Source organism: Ruditapes philippinarum, unplaced genomic scaffold (genome assembly GCF_026571515.1).
Source record: "Ruditapes philippinarum isolate M1 unplaced genomic scaffold, ASM2657151v2 ctg18_1_1_1_1, whole genome shotgun sequence".
Lineage (NCBI taxonomy): Eukaryota > Metazoa > Mollusca > Bivalvia > Venerida > Veneridae > Ruditapes > Ruditapes philippinarum.
In genome coordinates, this window is record NW_026861115.1 from 462,188 (window position 1) to 479,277 (window position 17,090).

The 17,090-nt window shown below is 30.0% G+C and overlaps 1 protein-coding gene across 1 annotated transcript in view; it reads left to right on the plus strand.

Annotated features, from left to right (window-relative positions):
• Window positions 1–300: 300 nt before the first annotated feature.
• The window catches only part of LOC132714571 (G-protein coupled receptor 54-like), a 28,423-nt gene continuing 11,633 nt past the window's right edge, over window positions 301–17,090 (plus strand). Inside the window, exon 1 of the mRNA XM_060697463.1 lies at window positions 301–920. Within this exon, the coding sequence (XP_060553446.1) occupies window positions 605–920 (316 nt within the window). The 5' untranslated portion in view covers window positions 301–604. The remainder of the gene's footprint in view (window positions 921–17,090) is intronic.

The following is a 17,090-nucleotide window of genomic DNA, read 5'->3' on the forward strand; positions in this document are numbered from 1 at the left end:
TGAGCACACGAACGTTATTACTCACTTTTGTGTAATTGTCTTCTAAATAGAAATTATTTAAATGTAACGGTTGCAAATTTACGAAATATAATCATATGAATTCAATGGATACTTTTAGAGACATAAAAGCGTAGTTATTTTACGCACGCTATCATTTCTATACTTATAAATCAAATGTTCATAAAAAAAATAGTTTGAAGCAGTGCAGATTCTATCAATATATCTGTATTGAAAACTCTAGCATCAAACATTACATCGTAGTTATGTTGTATGGCCTGTTGTTAGTAAGGTTATTGTTAATATCGCATTCGGCGATGCAAGTCGTCATTATTTGAAAATCGGAAAAACAGAGCAAACAGACGTTCGTTTTCAGAAGTATAGGAAAAAGCAAGAAAAGTGTTTGGTGGAGGCGGTGTTAACAAGAAAGTGTGTAACTGTGAAAAAATATTTTCAATAAAATGTTAAAGTGAAATTATCGTGCCTTCCCTTCTGATATATTTGAATTCTTTGTAATCCATTCATAGCTCTTTAACAAAAAGAGATTCTTTTCGATGGAATAGAAAAAATGGAAATGATTTGAATTTAAAAAAGAATAATATGCAAAATGATTTCAAATACAAGCAATATTTCATTTGACAATTTAACAGATAAACTATTTCAACAGGAAACTGAATTTCAGCATACCCCGGATTACATGACAGTGTATTTGACGATAGTAAATGTGTTGATTTTATGCGTTGGCTTGTTTGGAAATACCATGGTTATAATGGTTGTATGTCGCGTCCGGGAAATGAGAAATCCAACAAACTACTTTCTTTTCACGTTAAGTATTGCTGACTTTTGCGTTCTGCTTGTATGCCAACCTGTTGCAGTGATGGAGTTCTATGCCAAGGAGATATGGTACCTTGGTCATTTTATGTGTAAGTTTCCTGTTTTACGTTTCAAATAATATTCTTTTAACCCTTGAAATAAACATTTCTTTAACTTTAATACACTTTACAGTAATGCGTATAGTGTGTTTGATAGAACTTTACTAGAAATTTGAATAAAGCTTTTAGTTATTTTTGTAATTATTTTAGATTTCTGGCAAAATAGAATTTTCAGTTAACTGTCAGTGTTTTTTTTACTTTGAATAAGTGCGTTTTATTCCGAAGAACAATCAGGAATAAAGTTGCTGAATTACATGGCTGGTTGTAAAAACGCTTCTATGTGGATATTGTTACTTATCTGAATAACATTAGCTTTAATTACACTGCTTTTAATGCCGACATGTAACTGTAACCGACTCTAAATTCATTTTCGACATCATACTGTTGTAAAATAGAATTAACTGACTATAGTTATTGTCTTTATTGTCGACATGTTACAATATCTAAATAACATTTACGGGTTCTAAAAGAATTGTCGTTATTGTCATATGTACAAAGTTGTTTGTTTGGAACTTATGAATAACATTCCAAAAATTAGAACTAGATATAGATAAATAATTGAGGAAGTCAGAATTTCTTTTATACAACAGTGTTTAGGGACTAAACTAAAATCGTGCAATATGGTTCGTATAAAGTATTTTTGTATAAGACTGATTAAAACATTATGCTATTTTTAGAATATTTTGTGTGTATTGTTTACTCTGTAATCAAAAAAGTTATACAATCAACATTGCAGGTTAGGAAAATAGAGATTTAAAATTATGGAAAATATAAAGAAAAACAAACTGAACCTGTCATGCGAAAATCTGCTATGAACATGAACTTATTATATATTTTGATTTTCATTCGTGTCATTAAGAGTTGTGTTTGTATTCCTTCCTGTAAAATTTCAAACTCCTAGAAATGTTGATGATACACAAGATATGATCCTTTGAGACACCATTAAAAATGTAATTATTTATGATAAGAGAGGATAATATAAATTAACCGTAAACGAGCTTGAGATCAAATAGTATAATGTTGAACATTATTTCTTATCTACACTAATTTATACTTTTTGATATAGCCCTACTAATAACAGCATATAGCATAACGATAAAGTGTTGCTAGTCAACTTTTGAAGGTAGATCAATCAAATTTTTGATGATATGTTTGTTTAACATGTTCAGTCACATTTATATAACGTTTTATTTTCATTGACTTAAAAGATATGATTTCTATTTTAGTTAGAAAAATACGCAAATGCTATTGCATACATTAGTGTGTCATATGTTTTCATTGATTCTTTTTTCTTGTTGGGTTTCACGCCACACCAACACTGTAAAGGTCATATGGCGACTGTCCGGCTTCATATTGGTGGTGGAGGGAGAGCTCCTCAGTAGCCGCTCCATGCACTATTTCAGACACGAACGGGCACCTGACTGGAACTACCAATGTTCTGTATTTTTACCGTATAGCATCCTCACATGAAAGAATCCAAAGTGCCTGTGTGATTCGAATCAATATTGATGAGGGTCAAGCTTTTTTATGTTAATGGCCTCAACCAATGGCCCACGATTTTCACTTCATGATAAAAGAAATCAAATCAAAATAACAACATAAATAGGAGGGGAGTGGGGGACTGGGTAATGATAACCATTAAATGTCCAACTCAAAGAAACTACATACATAGTACATGTTTACCCAAATAAAATCGTGGAACATGTATTTGGAATATGTAAAGTGAATGTCAAGCGTTTAACTAACAATATAACTAATTTAGCAACATTGAGATAAAGTATATAGATATATGTAGCAACCTATTAAAACATGTGTCATCAGTCAATATCCTATACAATCTGATTTTAGAGTCATGTTATAGTCTTAGTGCCCTCCGGACGAACTGCAGCTGGTGTCAAATGAATCTTGATAGCATTGTTGCAGTGGGAACAAAATCTATGTTAGAGATTATATAATCAGTAATAAAGACATTTAAGTATCAAAGTAACACTGGCTTATACTAATGTAGGCGTCTTACGTAATATATAATAGATCAGAATAATCATTATTCGAAGTAATTATTCCCCGTATTAATTTTTTTGTATTGAGTTTTTTTATTAAAATTAACAACCAATGAGAAACTTTGTAGACAAAATTTTCAGCATAACCTCTTGTATTTCTACCCTATAATAATAACAACGCTGGAATATTTCAGCAATGACGAACATACAATAAAGTACAATTTATTTAGATAAATTACATCTATTACATTTCAAATTTTTTTGTTTTACAATACTTTGTTCGCCATTATCAGCATCATTTATTTCCCAAATCCTCTTTAAAGTACATAAAATCAAACATTTTTTTGCATAAATAATTAAGAATCAAATTCGTATAATAATGTTTGTTCCTTTGCTTTGTGTGTTCTCTTTTCGGCAATCTCTTACCACATGAAAAAGATTTACAAATATTTGCACATGTACGATTTCATTTATTAAATCATTTTTTTTTTCACATCGTTAAGATGGATTATGCAGTTTTACTTTTTACGACTTTTCTTTCGGAATGTTTATCTAACAATAAATGTTTTTTTATTTATTTAGAGGTACTTTATGCTGTTAAAAATATCATGAGGTGGTTTTCACTCAAAGCAGCAATTCTTTGATAAAAAAGTGGAAAAATCTTACCGATGATCAAGTCATAATTTTGGTTTGATTAAAAAATCTAGTTATATTGTCTCAGATGCCCAGTCGATTACAGGAAAGGCAGCTCTACTACTGATGTAATTTTGTTTAGTCTAGATGCTATGATACAAAATGTGCTTAATGATAGTAAAAAGTTTTTTTTATTAATATGAGTTTACACATGTTTCGATTGTGTATAAGGGAACGCATGATTGTATAAAATGTTAAAACAAGGACTATCAGGGTATTTGCTACACATTATGAAATCTATGTTGAATATGTTGAATCGAAAACTTAATATATAAAGTATTAGTAACGATGTAATACTTTATTTAAGGAACAGTTTAATAGAATTATAACATCACACCATGTTGACGTTAACACTGCATTAATTTTAAGCTCATTATAATTTACCAGTGTTAACAATGTTGATAAATATTCCTTGTTTACACAACTACTCAACTTTTACCCACATTGGAAATAACTGTTACCTTACCTGCATTACAATGTTGCATTACATAAAATGCGTGTAAATACGTAGTGATATAATATGATGCTTTACAACCCAAAATAACAATGCTTTTACATGTATTGTTACCTGTTATACTCTTTAAAAAAACTTTGTTACTCTGAAAACTAGTGCTACATGAGATTTTTCCTCTTATTTGCATTTAATTACTCGTGCATATAAACAAGGAGAACTAATGTTATCAACTTTTTAATAGCCTCACAAGAAATGAGTTTTGCTTCTTGCTATCATAATATATTAAAATATTTTTCTGCTTGCATTGTATGACAATTATTATCTGCTGTAAATAAAGGAAGATCGTGTCGTTAGACTACTAATTCTTTGAGTATTGTAAATAAATCATTTATCATAACCAAGGCCAGCATTTGAATAAGTTCATATGGGAAATAATAACGTATACAAAATCATGGTAAAATATGAACAGGCGGAATAATTCGTAGACGTGGTAAATGAATTTAGTTCGCGAGCAAAATCAATGTATAATGTGTTTGCAGCTTTTTATTAGAACTACCTAATCATACTGTCTTAAACAATCGATATTATCGTTGTTTTTTATCTTTCATTATAGAGACTGTTGTATTAAGCAGCGATTACGCAAAGGCAAGGTTGCTTAATTAATTCACATATCCCCCTTGTCCAGTTATCCAATTATATATAGGAGGATACACAATCAATCGTCGCATAACATATCTAATTATTCCCAGCGATCGATGGTTTATCAGTGATAGAATAAGCTAGATTACAAGAGGAGTTATGTTAAATATATAATAGATAAAAACTCTACAGCTCTATGATACTATTATTTATAAGTGAAGTCAATCAAATGAATATAAGCATATATCTAATGTTTGTTGGTTAACAGTTTAAAGACAAACCGAAGTATTGTACTCAATTGAGATATGTAACACATGTCCGTCAAGACATCTTTATATGTGCAAGGTATAAAAGTGGTGATCTCTTCCCCAAACCTGTTTTGTGACTACCACGTCTCTATTTTTGATTCGTTGCTCCCTTATAAAAATCTTAGATATTTACAATGGCAAGTTTTATGTGTTGTACGCCACTTGTTGACACGTGTTCCGTAATTCATTGTAGTTTTGTGATATATTTTTTCTAGTTCGTCGGTTTTATTGACTTCCACTGCCTATAGACGCCGCTTTAGCCGGTGCTAGGGGCTTGAGAGATTTTGTTGTTTTCTCTCATGAACAGACAAAACCATGTATCTAGTGTTCACCAATCTATGTTTGTGTCAAAGCTGTTTTGGATGCTTTTTAAAATATTTTTAAATAATTCTTAAACAACATTTCGACATATTCTATTACTGAAATAATGACTAAGGCGAGAACTGATATTTTTCAAATATGGTAATTTTTTAAAACTGAGATCTTTGAAAGGAAAGAATTGGAATTCAATAATAAAATGACAAAATTTTGTCCGATGTGCAATTTACAATCATAAATCTTTTCAGACCGTATTTATTGATCTTGGAACATAACAACTTCTTAAAAAAAGTAGAGAAAAAAATTAACCTCAATTTTGAAAAAAAGTTCTTCATACAAACGATCAACAAAAGACGATATAAAGATTTCGTAAAGAACATAATAAAAGTTAATTGTAACAGTTTTAGTGGAATTCAATTCCCATACAGCAATTATGTATATATTCTTTAACGACAAAATATTACATTGAAAAGGTATTCTTTCGACAGGAATTAAAACCCGAACAGATATAAATCACTAACTTCAAAATTTACAAAAAATGATCATATGAAAGACAAATTAAAATGAAGTATTCGTCACGTAACCGCTGCCAGGAGTTACAAAAATGTTCAAATGAAAAAAAAAAACAAAACAAAAAAAACAAGTTGTAAACTTTTCTAAGGATAGTTAAAACATAGCAAAATAGATGCAACTGTTATATATTTTACAACCGCATTACAACACGTACAATATAAACAATCACATTAACGTTACAATATTCATTAAGCAGGTGACAGTTTATTGTTATGTTGCCCTATATACACCAGCATGTCAAATTAACCTTACTAATGACATTAAAGTTACACAACACAATGCAGATATAGCACAACACGTGTATATATAGAAAATATGCAAATTACAGACAACTGTTGAATAAATCTGCTTATCCAATGTCCAGTATACATTCACAAGTTTGTATATTAGACATTCCCGACAATATTGATCACTAATTGGTGATAAGAATCATCATTTGCTTAAAATATTTACAATTACTGTTATTAGATTTTTACTTTTCTTTTAAACATAACAAGTGTGTTTATTACTTTTGATGTTATCAAACATACATTTAAATCAAAGGTTGCTGTCGGCATAAAAATGTCTTCATAACATATACAACAAAACAAAAATTAAAAACTGTATGCAAATTCATATATACATAATATCAAGATAAATAATGAAATATTCAGCAGTTATATTTTCCAGAGTATTGTGTCTTAACATAAAATATTTTTAATACATTTATAATATTTTTTAATACATTTCAATAATTCGTATACTTCATCAAGCTGTTTTTGGTATTTTGAATAAGTACAGGAATTTAAATTTCTTTTCTTATTACATTATCCATGATCAATTTTGATCAGAATCAAACAATGACGTTAAAATTGAAAATATAGTTATAATGAGTATAACTCACCTAGAACAGTATCAGCTAGAACACAGGAATAACATTGATTAGATATTATAAACTCGACCTTCTACACGATCTGTCAAAAGCAATATAAATAATTTTTTGACTAAGCATATTTTTAAAGAGATATTATGTTGTATCGAAACTAGTACAAATGATCCGTTAATATATAATATTACCTTAGAATTTTTACTGTATGATTGGTTACATGTTCTGAACGTTACACACGTAAAGCCCTAGTAGGTTTTCGTTTTATTTATGACCATATATTTCTCAAGGGGTCATACCATGCGCGAGCATCCCCAAAATTCTGATACCGAGAACACTTTTTCATCCGGTATTTTGAACAAAAGCGAGTCATGTAAAGCAATCGGAATAGATTTGCATTTAATTTCTTTTGCAAAGAAGATGCCCTTACTTCTAGTTTTAATGTTCCAAATATCTTGCCACAAGTCTTTGTAACACCGCACTTTGGGGTCAAACGCACTTTGGGGTCCGACCCCAAAGTGCGTTACGTACTTTGGGGTTCGACCCCAAAGTGCGTTACGCACTTTGGGGTCCAATTTTAACCCCAAAGTGCGTTAAACAGGTACATATGCAATTTTTAACATCATGCAAACGTCCGCACTTTGGGGTCTTAGAAAATTAATGTTCATTATGTTTTAAATAATATATTGTAGTCAAAGTCAGTGGTAAACAAAAAATCAAGGTATTAAATAGACCCAAACATGTGCCCTGAATTATAGTAGAATCAATAGGGATTTAAATGATCTTGATTAGTAAGTGAAGAACTTTCACCAAATATATCACCAAATAAAGAATTTGTATCAATTATTAAGTTTAAAATATTTTTTTTTTCAAATTTTCCATTTATTTTAAAAGAATTTACACCTTTCATTAATTCCATTGTTTTTAGCTAAATGCATTATTTTCCCGTTTTTTATTTACACATTTTATAGAAATATGATATAAAGGTATAAATTCTGGGAAATCTTAGTAAGACATTTCAGTAAAAAATGTGCCTGATAATATGTTGAAAGAGCCATTTATTTAGCTAAATGTGACATCTAAGAAACTTGACTAGGTGTAGACGCGGCTTAAGAAGTAGTCAGTACAGGCAGTGCTAAAATATCAACTATTTAAGTAGTCGCACATTAAGAGCGGAGCTTCAGAATAATGAAAATTCTCACTGGGGGTATAGAGGGGATTGTGGCGTATCGACCCCCCCGAGGGTTAAAAATAACGTTTTAAAGGCCCATTATGCTTTTATTTGTTTTTCTTAAAAGCTATTTCATTTTGATGTTCTTCTATATTATTAAAAAAATTCACATTGGCCAATTACCTGAACCATCTTTTTCATTTGTTGCTTTTTGGCAATGATGAGTACAGTTATAGTGAATTAGTATTTTATAGGGAAGTCAAATACTACAGTGTTTTGACTTCTTTTATGAATAATAATTTTACATTTATCGCTACTTCATTCAGGTAACAAGCATCTTACATTTCTCAAATACCATTATTTTAACATTATAAAATTCATGTTTGCCCTTTCTAAAGAAGTATGCAAGATTTACCATAAAAAAGCCTCTGATAAGCTTAATGTTTTTGTAAAAATCACTATTTATAGTCCGATCGAAAAACTTGATGTTTCACCAGAACATTGCAATAGAGTATTTTTATAGTTCTTTGGAAAAAAAAGTATTAACTGCAATTTATTTCATTCCTAACATATTTAAAATGGGGCTCAATATGGCACCAAAAGTTATCATGTAAATGACCGACAGAACGGGACATTTTTTGCAGCATCTCTTCATGGAATAATAACTGATCACCAATCAACAGCCCTTTCCAAATAGACACTAATATAAAAGTTTATAATAATAAAAAACAATAATTATATAAAATGCATATAATATAAAAAATGGGCCGAAAAGGGTCGGCAGAAACCAGACTTGCCCGGCCGAAAACGACTGGGCCGATTCCAAAAGTGGGCCGAAATGGACCAAACCACTGTGCTAGTTTTATACTGTTATGAGATTTGAAAGCTGTTTTGATTGGCAAAAATATGTACGAAAAACAAAAATAAAATATGAATGCAAAACTAAAAAAATATGTATGCAAAACTAAAATAAAATATGTATACAAAACTAAAAACAAAAAATGCAAATGTCACTTTTATGCCACCGTAATTTTGTTTTGTTATATGAACACAATTTTTAGATATTTCAAGTGGTAAAATTAATGAAACTTTTATCACTTAAGCATCATAAAGTATTGACCGCCATCTTGAATTCCACCTCAAATATTCCAATGTCGCAGATAGAAAATAAGTCAGTACTCAGTATTTAAGCAGAACTCAGATGACACTTTTAGACCTCTTGAACCCAAAGTGCGTTGATATGTAGCATATTAACGCACTTTGGGGTCAATTTCTCGATTTCAACCCCAAAGTGCGTTTGACCCCAAAGTGCGGTGCGAAGTTTAACGCACTTTGGGGTTGGACCCCAAAGTGCGTTTGACCCCAAAGTGCGGTGTTACAAGTCTTCCCTTTCTCGTCAGTATTTCGTGTTGAATACTATTTTGAGTACACCCGGCGTTAAAATGTTACAGATATTGAGAAATTGTCGATAAAACTGAAAGTTTTACACAACTGGAAGGTATATTTATTGTAGAATCTATTTCACAAATATATTTTCAATCTTTGCAATTTTTCCTTTGTACGAAAAATGTCTGAAAACGAACTATTTACAGGAAATAGACATTATGATACTGCGTACACTCTCAAAAAATCAAGACACTGCGTACACATTCATATGTCATTTATTCTGCCTACACTTTCTTCAAAGCAGTATAAGTTCATTATGGAATAAAGTGGATAACACTGGCGAAAAAGAATTATGAAAAGATAATTAAGATAAAAAATAAGATTCAAATCCTGTGATAAAGTATGCTCCCTTAAAATGTTTAAAATGTACATCCTAAAAAAGGTTAAGTTTAATATTTTTCATTAGATTTGTTTACTAATTTATGTTACCCTCTAAACTGATAATTTTTTTCGTACACTGCATTTTAAAATAACTAACTTTTTACAGTCAAATTTATAGCTCATTTAAAGAAATAAATGTATGCCGATTTTGTTGCGAATTCTTCTCCAGACAACTAAAAGGACGATCGACATCGTTAAGATGGTCCTTACAAATGTGACCTTTGAATAGGCATGTTTTTTTTCTCTTTTCTGAGTATAATTATTTGACATATACGAAACGCTTTGCCTCTGAACGCAAGTTTGAATGCCATTGTGGAAAATGAGAATAGAAAGAGAAATATTGTCCATAAATTTCGTATTCACGATCTCTTAATTAGGAGTCCAGTACTTTAATATGCACTAGCAAACCTTCGTGCATCTACTATTTATCAAAATAAACTTTTCTAAACTAATGGTTAATCTTTCACATTACATCAAGTTGTTTATGAAGTTGTTGAATACCGATATTATATATTCTTTCTTTGTAACTTTTGCCTACGCAGAATGCGCACGCACGAAATGCATCCGTTTCTATGGAAAATTCGTATCGTAAAACGGTCTTAATGCCCTTAGGCTCACAAATTGTTAACACTCGTATGATAAGAATCTTGTATAAAGTAGGGTTTCAGGGTGGTTAAACAAGAAAATATGTATTGATTTTGAGTGAACTGTGCTATAATATATCACGGTATGGAGTAGATGTGCAGTAATAAAATCACAAAGGCCGTAGGCCTACGAACATCTAAACGACATATCGTGCTATTATGTTTATCACAGAGCAAACAGAATCACGATGTGTTTCCATTCTAACACGTCAAGGAAAGAAAAACTATAGTAGGACTATATTGGTGGTGGTTAAATTTGTTATCGCCTCAGTGTTTTCTAATATAAACTCATAATTTCTTTTTTTCCCCCCCCCTTGTTTTTGCCCCCCGTAAAAGTATTGGGGGGAATTTTTTATGGACGAATACTTTTCACCAAACGCCCGAGAAACCTTTTTAGGGGAAAAGGGAAGATTTTAAACCAAAAAAATTTTTGGGGGGGGTTAATTTTTAAATTAATTTTTTTAAAAAAATTTTTTTAAAAAAAATTTTTAAAAAAATTTTTCAGGGGGCATAAAATTTTTAAAATTTAAAAACGTAAGTTTTAAAAATTTTCTGTAACCAAAAAAAAAGCCCTGAATTTTAAAAAAAACCCTCCCAAAAAATTTTCCCTGAAAATTAAGGCATTCTTTCCAAAATAAAAACTTTTAAAAACCTTTTATACTTGGGTTCTACTAACGATAATTTTAAAATCTATTAATTTTGGGGTTTAATACTGCACTTATTAAAAATTTTTATTATTTGAAAAATGGTTGCCCAACTTAGTTAAAAAACTTTTTTTAAAAATTACCCTATTTTAAAACCCAATTTCCTTTAATTTAAGGGGAAAAACTTTTAAAAAGATTTTCAACCTTAGGGAATTATAGAAAAAAAAAATTTGGGGCGGACCAAATTTTAAAAAAAAATTTTTAAAGAAGGGTAACCTTGGGAAAAAATTTTAAAATTTTTTAAAACTTTACATCATTATTTGAAATTTATTTTTTTAAAATTTTAAAACGGATATTAAGTATCAAAATTGGAAATAGTGAAAAAAAAAGTTAAAATCAAATAATAAACAAAAATTGAAAAAAATTTTGGGGTTTTTAAAAAATCCCCCAAAAATTTCTTTTCAATGATGGGGTTTGGGACCCCGGCAAACCCTTTAGGATACTTTTTTTTCCTTCCCTAAAAACAAAAGGGAAAGGATTTTGGCAAACACGAAAAAAAATCCTTTTGCCTTTTCAAAAACTTTTTGGTTTTTTTTTAAAAAAAAAAATTTCATGATTATTCCGTTTTAAAAAAAAGGAATTTGCCCATTTAATTTTAAAATTTTCTTTTTTTCAATTTTTTACCTCCTTGGAGGTTTTTTTTAGTATTGGAATTTTTTAGCCTTTTATTTTTTAACTTTTGGCGGCTGGGTTTAAGGATTTTTTTTAAATTTTTAATAAATAAAAACCCAAAAAAATTTTAAAAAATTTCCCATTATTTATATTTTTGTTTTTTGGGTTTAGAAAAAAAAAGGGAAATATTTATTAATAAAATTTACACAAAATTTTTTAATTTTTTTTTAAAAAACCAAGGAAAAAAAAAAGGTAAATAAAGTATCAAACATACTTTTTCCTTTTAAAAATTTACTTTTAAAAAAAAGGGAAAAAGGGGGGAAAAATTGGTAAAATAAAAATTATAGAAAGGGGACAAAAAATTTTGGTTTTTTTTAATTATTTTTTAAAATTTTTTTACTTTCAATTTTTAAATTAATTTTAAAAAAAGGGGTTACGGGGAAAGCCCCAGGAAAATTGGTTTATAAAAAAATTTTTTTAGCAAAAATTTTCTTTTTTTTAAAAAAAAATTAAAGTAAGGGCCCCTTTTTTAAAAGTTTTATCTTCAAATTGGTACCACAAAAAATTTTTTGCTTAAAAATTTCTTTTAAAAGTTTTATTTTGAAAAATTTTTTAACCTAGAAATAAACCCCTTTTTTTTTTGGTTTTTTAAGTTTTTTCAAAAAAGTTTTTTAAAATTTAAAATTTAATTGATATTTTTAAAACCCGTATTTTTTTTGGGGGAAAGGGAATTTTTAATTTAAAAAAAACCCCTAAAAAGGTTTTTTATCAAAACTTTTTTCCCCCCGGGTTAAAAAAAAAGGGAAAATATTTTTTTTTTTTTTAATTTTGGGGGGGAAAGGGGGAAAGCTTATTTTTTTCCCCCTTAAAAAAAAATTTAAAGCTGGTTTTTTAAAATCGAACCAAGATGTCAAAATTTTAAAAAAAAAATAATTTGTTTTTAAAATTTTCCCCAAAAAACTTGTTTTTTGGAAAAATTTTTTTTTTTTCCCCTTTTTTTTTTTTTTTTTTTTTTTTTTTTTTTTTTTTCTTTTTTTTTTTTCCCCTTCCTTTTTCCTTTTTTTTTTTCCCCCTCTTTTTTTATTAAACCTTTTTCCCCCTCCCTTTTTTGAGTAAAATAGAAATTTATATTATGCGAGACTCTGACGAGCATTATAGATCTATTATCTGATTCAACGAGTTCAATAAATTTAGTATTTAACTTACATGAATTTAATATTTTATTTATCACTTACCAAAAATTAAGACCCATTGAAGTGAATGGGTATGTGATTAAGTATAATAAATTATCTAGAATGATAGAAAGTTGTCTAACTCAAAAAATAAATACGAACACCAATATCTTTTTATCAGTCATTTAAGCAGTACAGACGTTTGTAGTGTTGTTTACCTGACATAACAATGCAGCACCAAAACAGCGCGTGCAAAAACCATCAAAAAGAAAACTATTTCGCTGTTGCTTTTATTTTACTATGAATAATTCATATTTCGCTTGTAAAATACATGTATATAAAGAAATAAAATAAGAACACAAACAATGTTTCCAATATTTGTTACTCTTAAATTGATATGCATCAACCGACTAAACGTCTTTAAGTATAGGCTATGAATTTGAATATTAAAAGTTAGTTTTGCGGTGTACGAAAATATTTATCAGTTTAGAGTGTAACATTAACGAGTAGATATATATTAAACTCAGACCTTGTTTAGGATGTACATTTTGAACATTTTAAGGGAGAATACTTGATCACAGGATTTAATTTTTTTTTCGCCAGTGTTATCAATTTGATCCCATTATGAACTGAGACTGCTTCAAAGAAAGTGTAGGCAGAATCAATAACATATAAATATTTACGCAGTGTCTTGATTTTTTTTAGAGTGTACGCAGTATTATAATGTCTATTTTCTGTAAAAAGTTTGTTTTAAGACATTTTTTTGTACAAAGGAAAGTAAAACAAAGATTGAAAATATATTAATGAAACAGGTTCTACAATAAAAAAAACTTTCAGTTGTGTGAAACTTTCAGTTTTATCGACAATTTCTCAATTTCTGTAACATTTCAACGCCACTATCCAGAATCAAAATCGCATTCAACGCGAAATACTGACAAGAAAGGGAAGACTTGTCTCAAGATATTTAGAATATTAAAACTAGAAGTAAAGACATCTTCTTTGCAAAAGAAATTAAATTCAAATCTAATCTGATTGCTTTACATGACTCGTTTTTGTTCAAAAGTGTTCGCGGTATCAGAATTTTGAGGATGCGCGCGCATGGTACGACCCCCTTGTTTCTCTTAGGTGTATTTGTCTATAGTTATCATAAAAGCAAAACTTCTTTACTAATCTATGAATTCAGTTATAAACAGGAGTAAAACACCCGCCGTTGCTTAGTAATGCAATCTAAACTTTTTACAAAATCAGTTATAAAATACGTTTTTTTATAATTATCCCCTACTTAACGGTACTAAAGAATAGCTAAGTCTTAAAAAACAAAACAACAACAAAACTAACAAACGAAAAAAGCCACGCCACGAAGAACAATTTTGTATCATTTTGGATGCAATGTCGATACGAAACACGTTAATACAACTTTTATCAAACATCAACACTTGTGTTAAAAAGAGACATATCTTGAGTGATTTCTCTACTGTGAAGTTAATTTTGACCCACTTAATCGTGCATGTATTAATGTCCTCACCCCTCTTTGGCTCAACACAAATCAAATAGTTCTTCGAACTTAAACTTGTGAAGACTAATACCAGAAACTGCAATTATGATCGCTACTTTGTAACAAAAGGTATTTTTGCAAGGCAGAACTAAAATAAATAAATGGTTTAAAATCAGTAACGAGTCAGCGATAAGTACAATGACCCATAATATCATTTCAAAATCATACTCTGTCATTTAATTACTTTTGTCTTGATAATTTTTCTAATCGAGAAATGTATCTATAGGCTTCGGATGTCCCCACATTTCACTATTTTGTCAGTCTACTGGCGTATAGCAGGACAGTATGACGGACGGTCAGACAAAGGAAAATTTACTCCCCCTTACCCTAAATGGCTGTGGAATAAAAATGACATCAAATTTTTCTAATAACGGCTTCTGGATTTATCAACATTGAGCTGTTTTACACCGCACTTTGGTCCAACGCTCTTTGGGGTCTGACCCCAAAGTGTTTCACTTCACATCGCACTTTGGGTTCAAAATCGAGAAATTGACCTTTGGGTTCCAGAGTTCTGAAGGTGTCAACTGAGTTCTGCATAAATACTAAATACTGACTTATTTTCGATCTGTGACACTAAAATATTTGTGGCGGAGTCCAAGATGACGGTTCATTTTACAGACTTCAAGACTTTCTAAGTATCATTTAAATTCTGATGTAGCAGTAATGAAAATATATAATTGATGTTTAACCTTTTCCCTTATATAAGCGTGTTTCGACGGCTTTTTGCCCCCCCCCCCCCTTTTGAAGCCTCAAACAGTGAAAAAATGCCCTATTTAGGCCCCAAACACTGTTTTTCGTTTGAGAAATGTTGTTAAAAAAGTGACCACTTTTTCGGCGCCGTCCCCCATCTAAATATTACATCAGGGGGTTGCCAGAAGGGGGATGTGCCCCCTTCTGTTTGGGGGGTTTGAAGGGGGCGGAGTCACCCTCATCTCCAAGAAAATTTTGGACATGTGACAGGCTAAAAATGGCCTCAGGTCGATCTTAGGGTAACAAGTAACCGACGCTGAAAAGCCTTTTACTCTATCTCAATTCATTGAGAAGTTGCAGCACTTTGAAATCAGTTTTGATGGAAAAAAACAAAGCAAAATAGTGATTTTTGGTAATTTTGAGACGTCCCCTCGTTGCCATGGTAACAGGCAATTTACCATTGAGCATGCTGATACAGAGGCTATGGTGTAGTCAACATTTATGCCAAGTTTCATTAGTATTGAAGCATTTTTCACAGTTTCATAGCAGTTTGAACTTGTTACAGGAGGCTTTTCAATGAAAACGGCCATTTTTCGCAATATGCTCATGGGGTAAAACGTTAAGTGGTAAGTGTTTTATTAATTTTATCAATTGCAGTATCTAAAACTTGTGCTATAGTACATGAATTGTGAAATTCAATGTATTCCTAAAAATAAAAGATGCTTCGAAAAAGATCCTGATCAGTCAGCCATTTACGTGATAACTTTAAGTACCATTTTGAAGCCCATTTAAAATATTATGGGGATGTATAAATTGCAGACAATATTTCTTTCCAAACAACTATAAATATACATTATTGTAATTTTCTGGTTAAATATCAAATTTTTTCTCGATCGGACTATAAATATTGATCTTTGTAAATACATTATTAAGCTTATCAACAAACTAAAATCTTTTTATAAGCTCCATAATAACCGTTCGCCTGAGGGTTTTTAAAAGGGAAACCATATTACAGAGGGTGTCCGCTTTGATTTTCAGGGGTGGTAGAGAGTCAATTTTTATTGAGTTTTCACTTAAAGGCACATTATGCCTCAGAAACATATAAAAAGTTACTTCTTTAGAAAGGGCAAACATGAATTTTATAATGTTTAAATAATGGTATCAGAGAAATGTAAGATGCTTGTTACCTGAAAAATGTATCGACAAATGTGAAATAATTTGTCATGAATGTAGCAAAATATAAACAATGAGGTATTGACTTCTATATAAAATACTTATTCACTATAACTGTACTTATTGCCAAAAAGCAACAGATGAAAAAGGTGGTTCAGGTAATTGACCAATGCGTATCGTTTTGGATACTATAGAAGTACGCAAAAATTAAAAAGCTTTTGAGAAATACAACTAAAACTTTGTCTATGCTAAGACTTTCATGTTTCTATAAAATGTGTCAACAAAAAAGCGGGAACATTATGTAATTAGCTAAAAACAATGGAGTTCATGAATTGTGTACATTCTTTAAAAAAATCGAATAATGTTGGAAATTTTTTTTAGCTTATTAATTGATACAATTTTTTTATTTGATGAAATTCTTCACTTACTGGACAAGATCATTTAAAATCCCTATTGATTCTTCTATAATTCAGGGCACATTATTCTTTAAGGCACATTGTTGAATATTAAGATATAATAAATTTTTACCGTTAGATTTAACAAAATAAAATTAACTATTATCTGCTATTGTTAACCAATTTTAAGCAATTCGTCTTTTTGATACCTTGATTTTTGTTTACCATTGGCTTTGACTGTAAAACATCATAAACATTCATTTTTGTTAATTAAATTCTTATGACCCCAAAGTGAGGCCCTTTGTATGATGTTAAAAAATGCATATGTACCTGTGTAACTCACTTTAGGATCAAAATTGGACCACAAA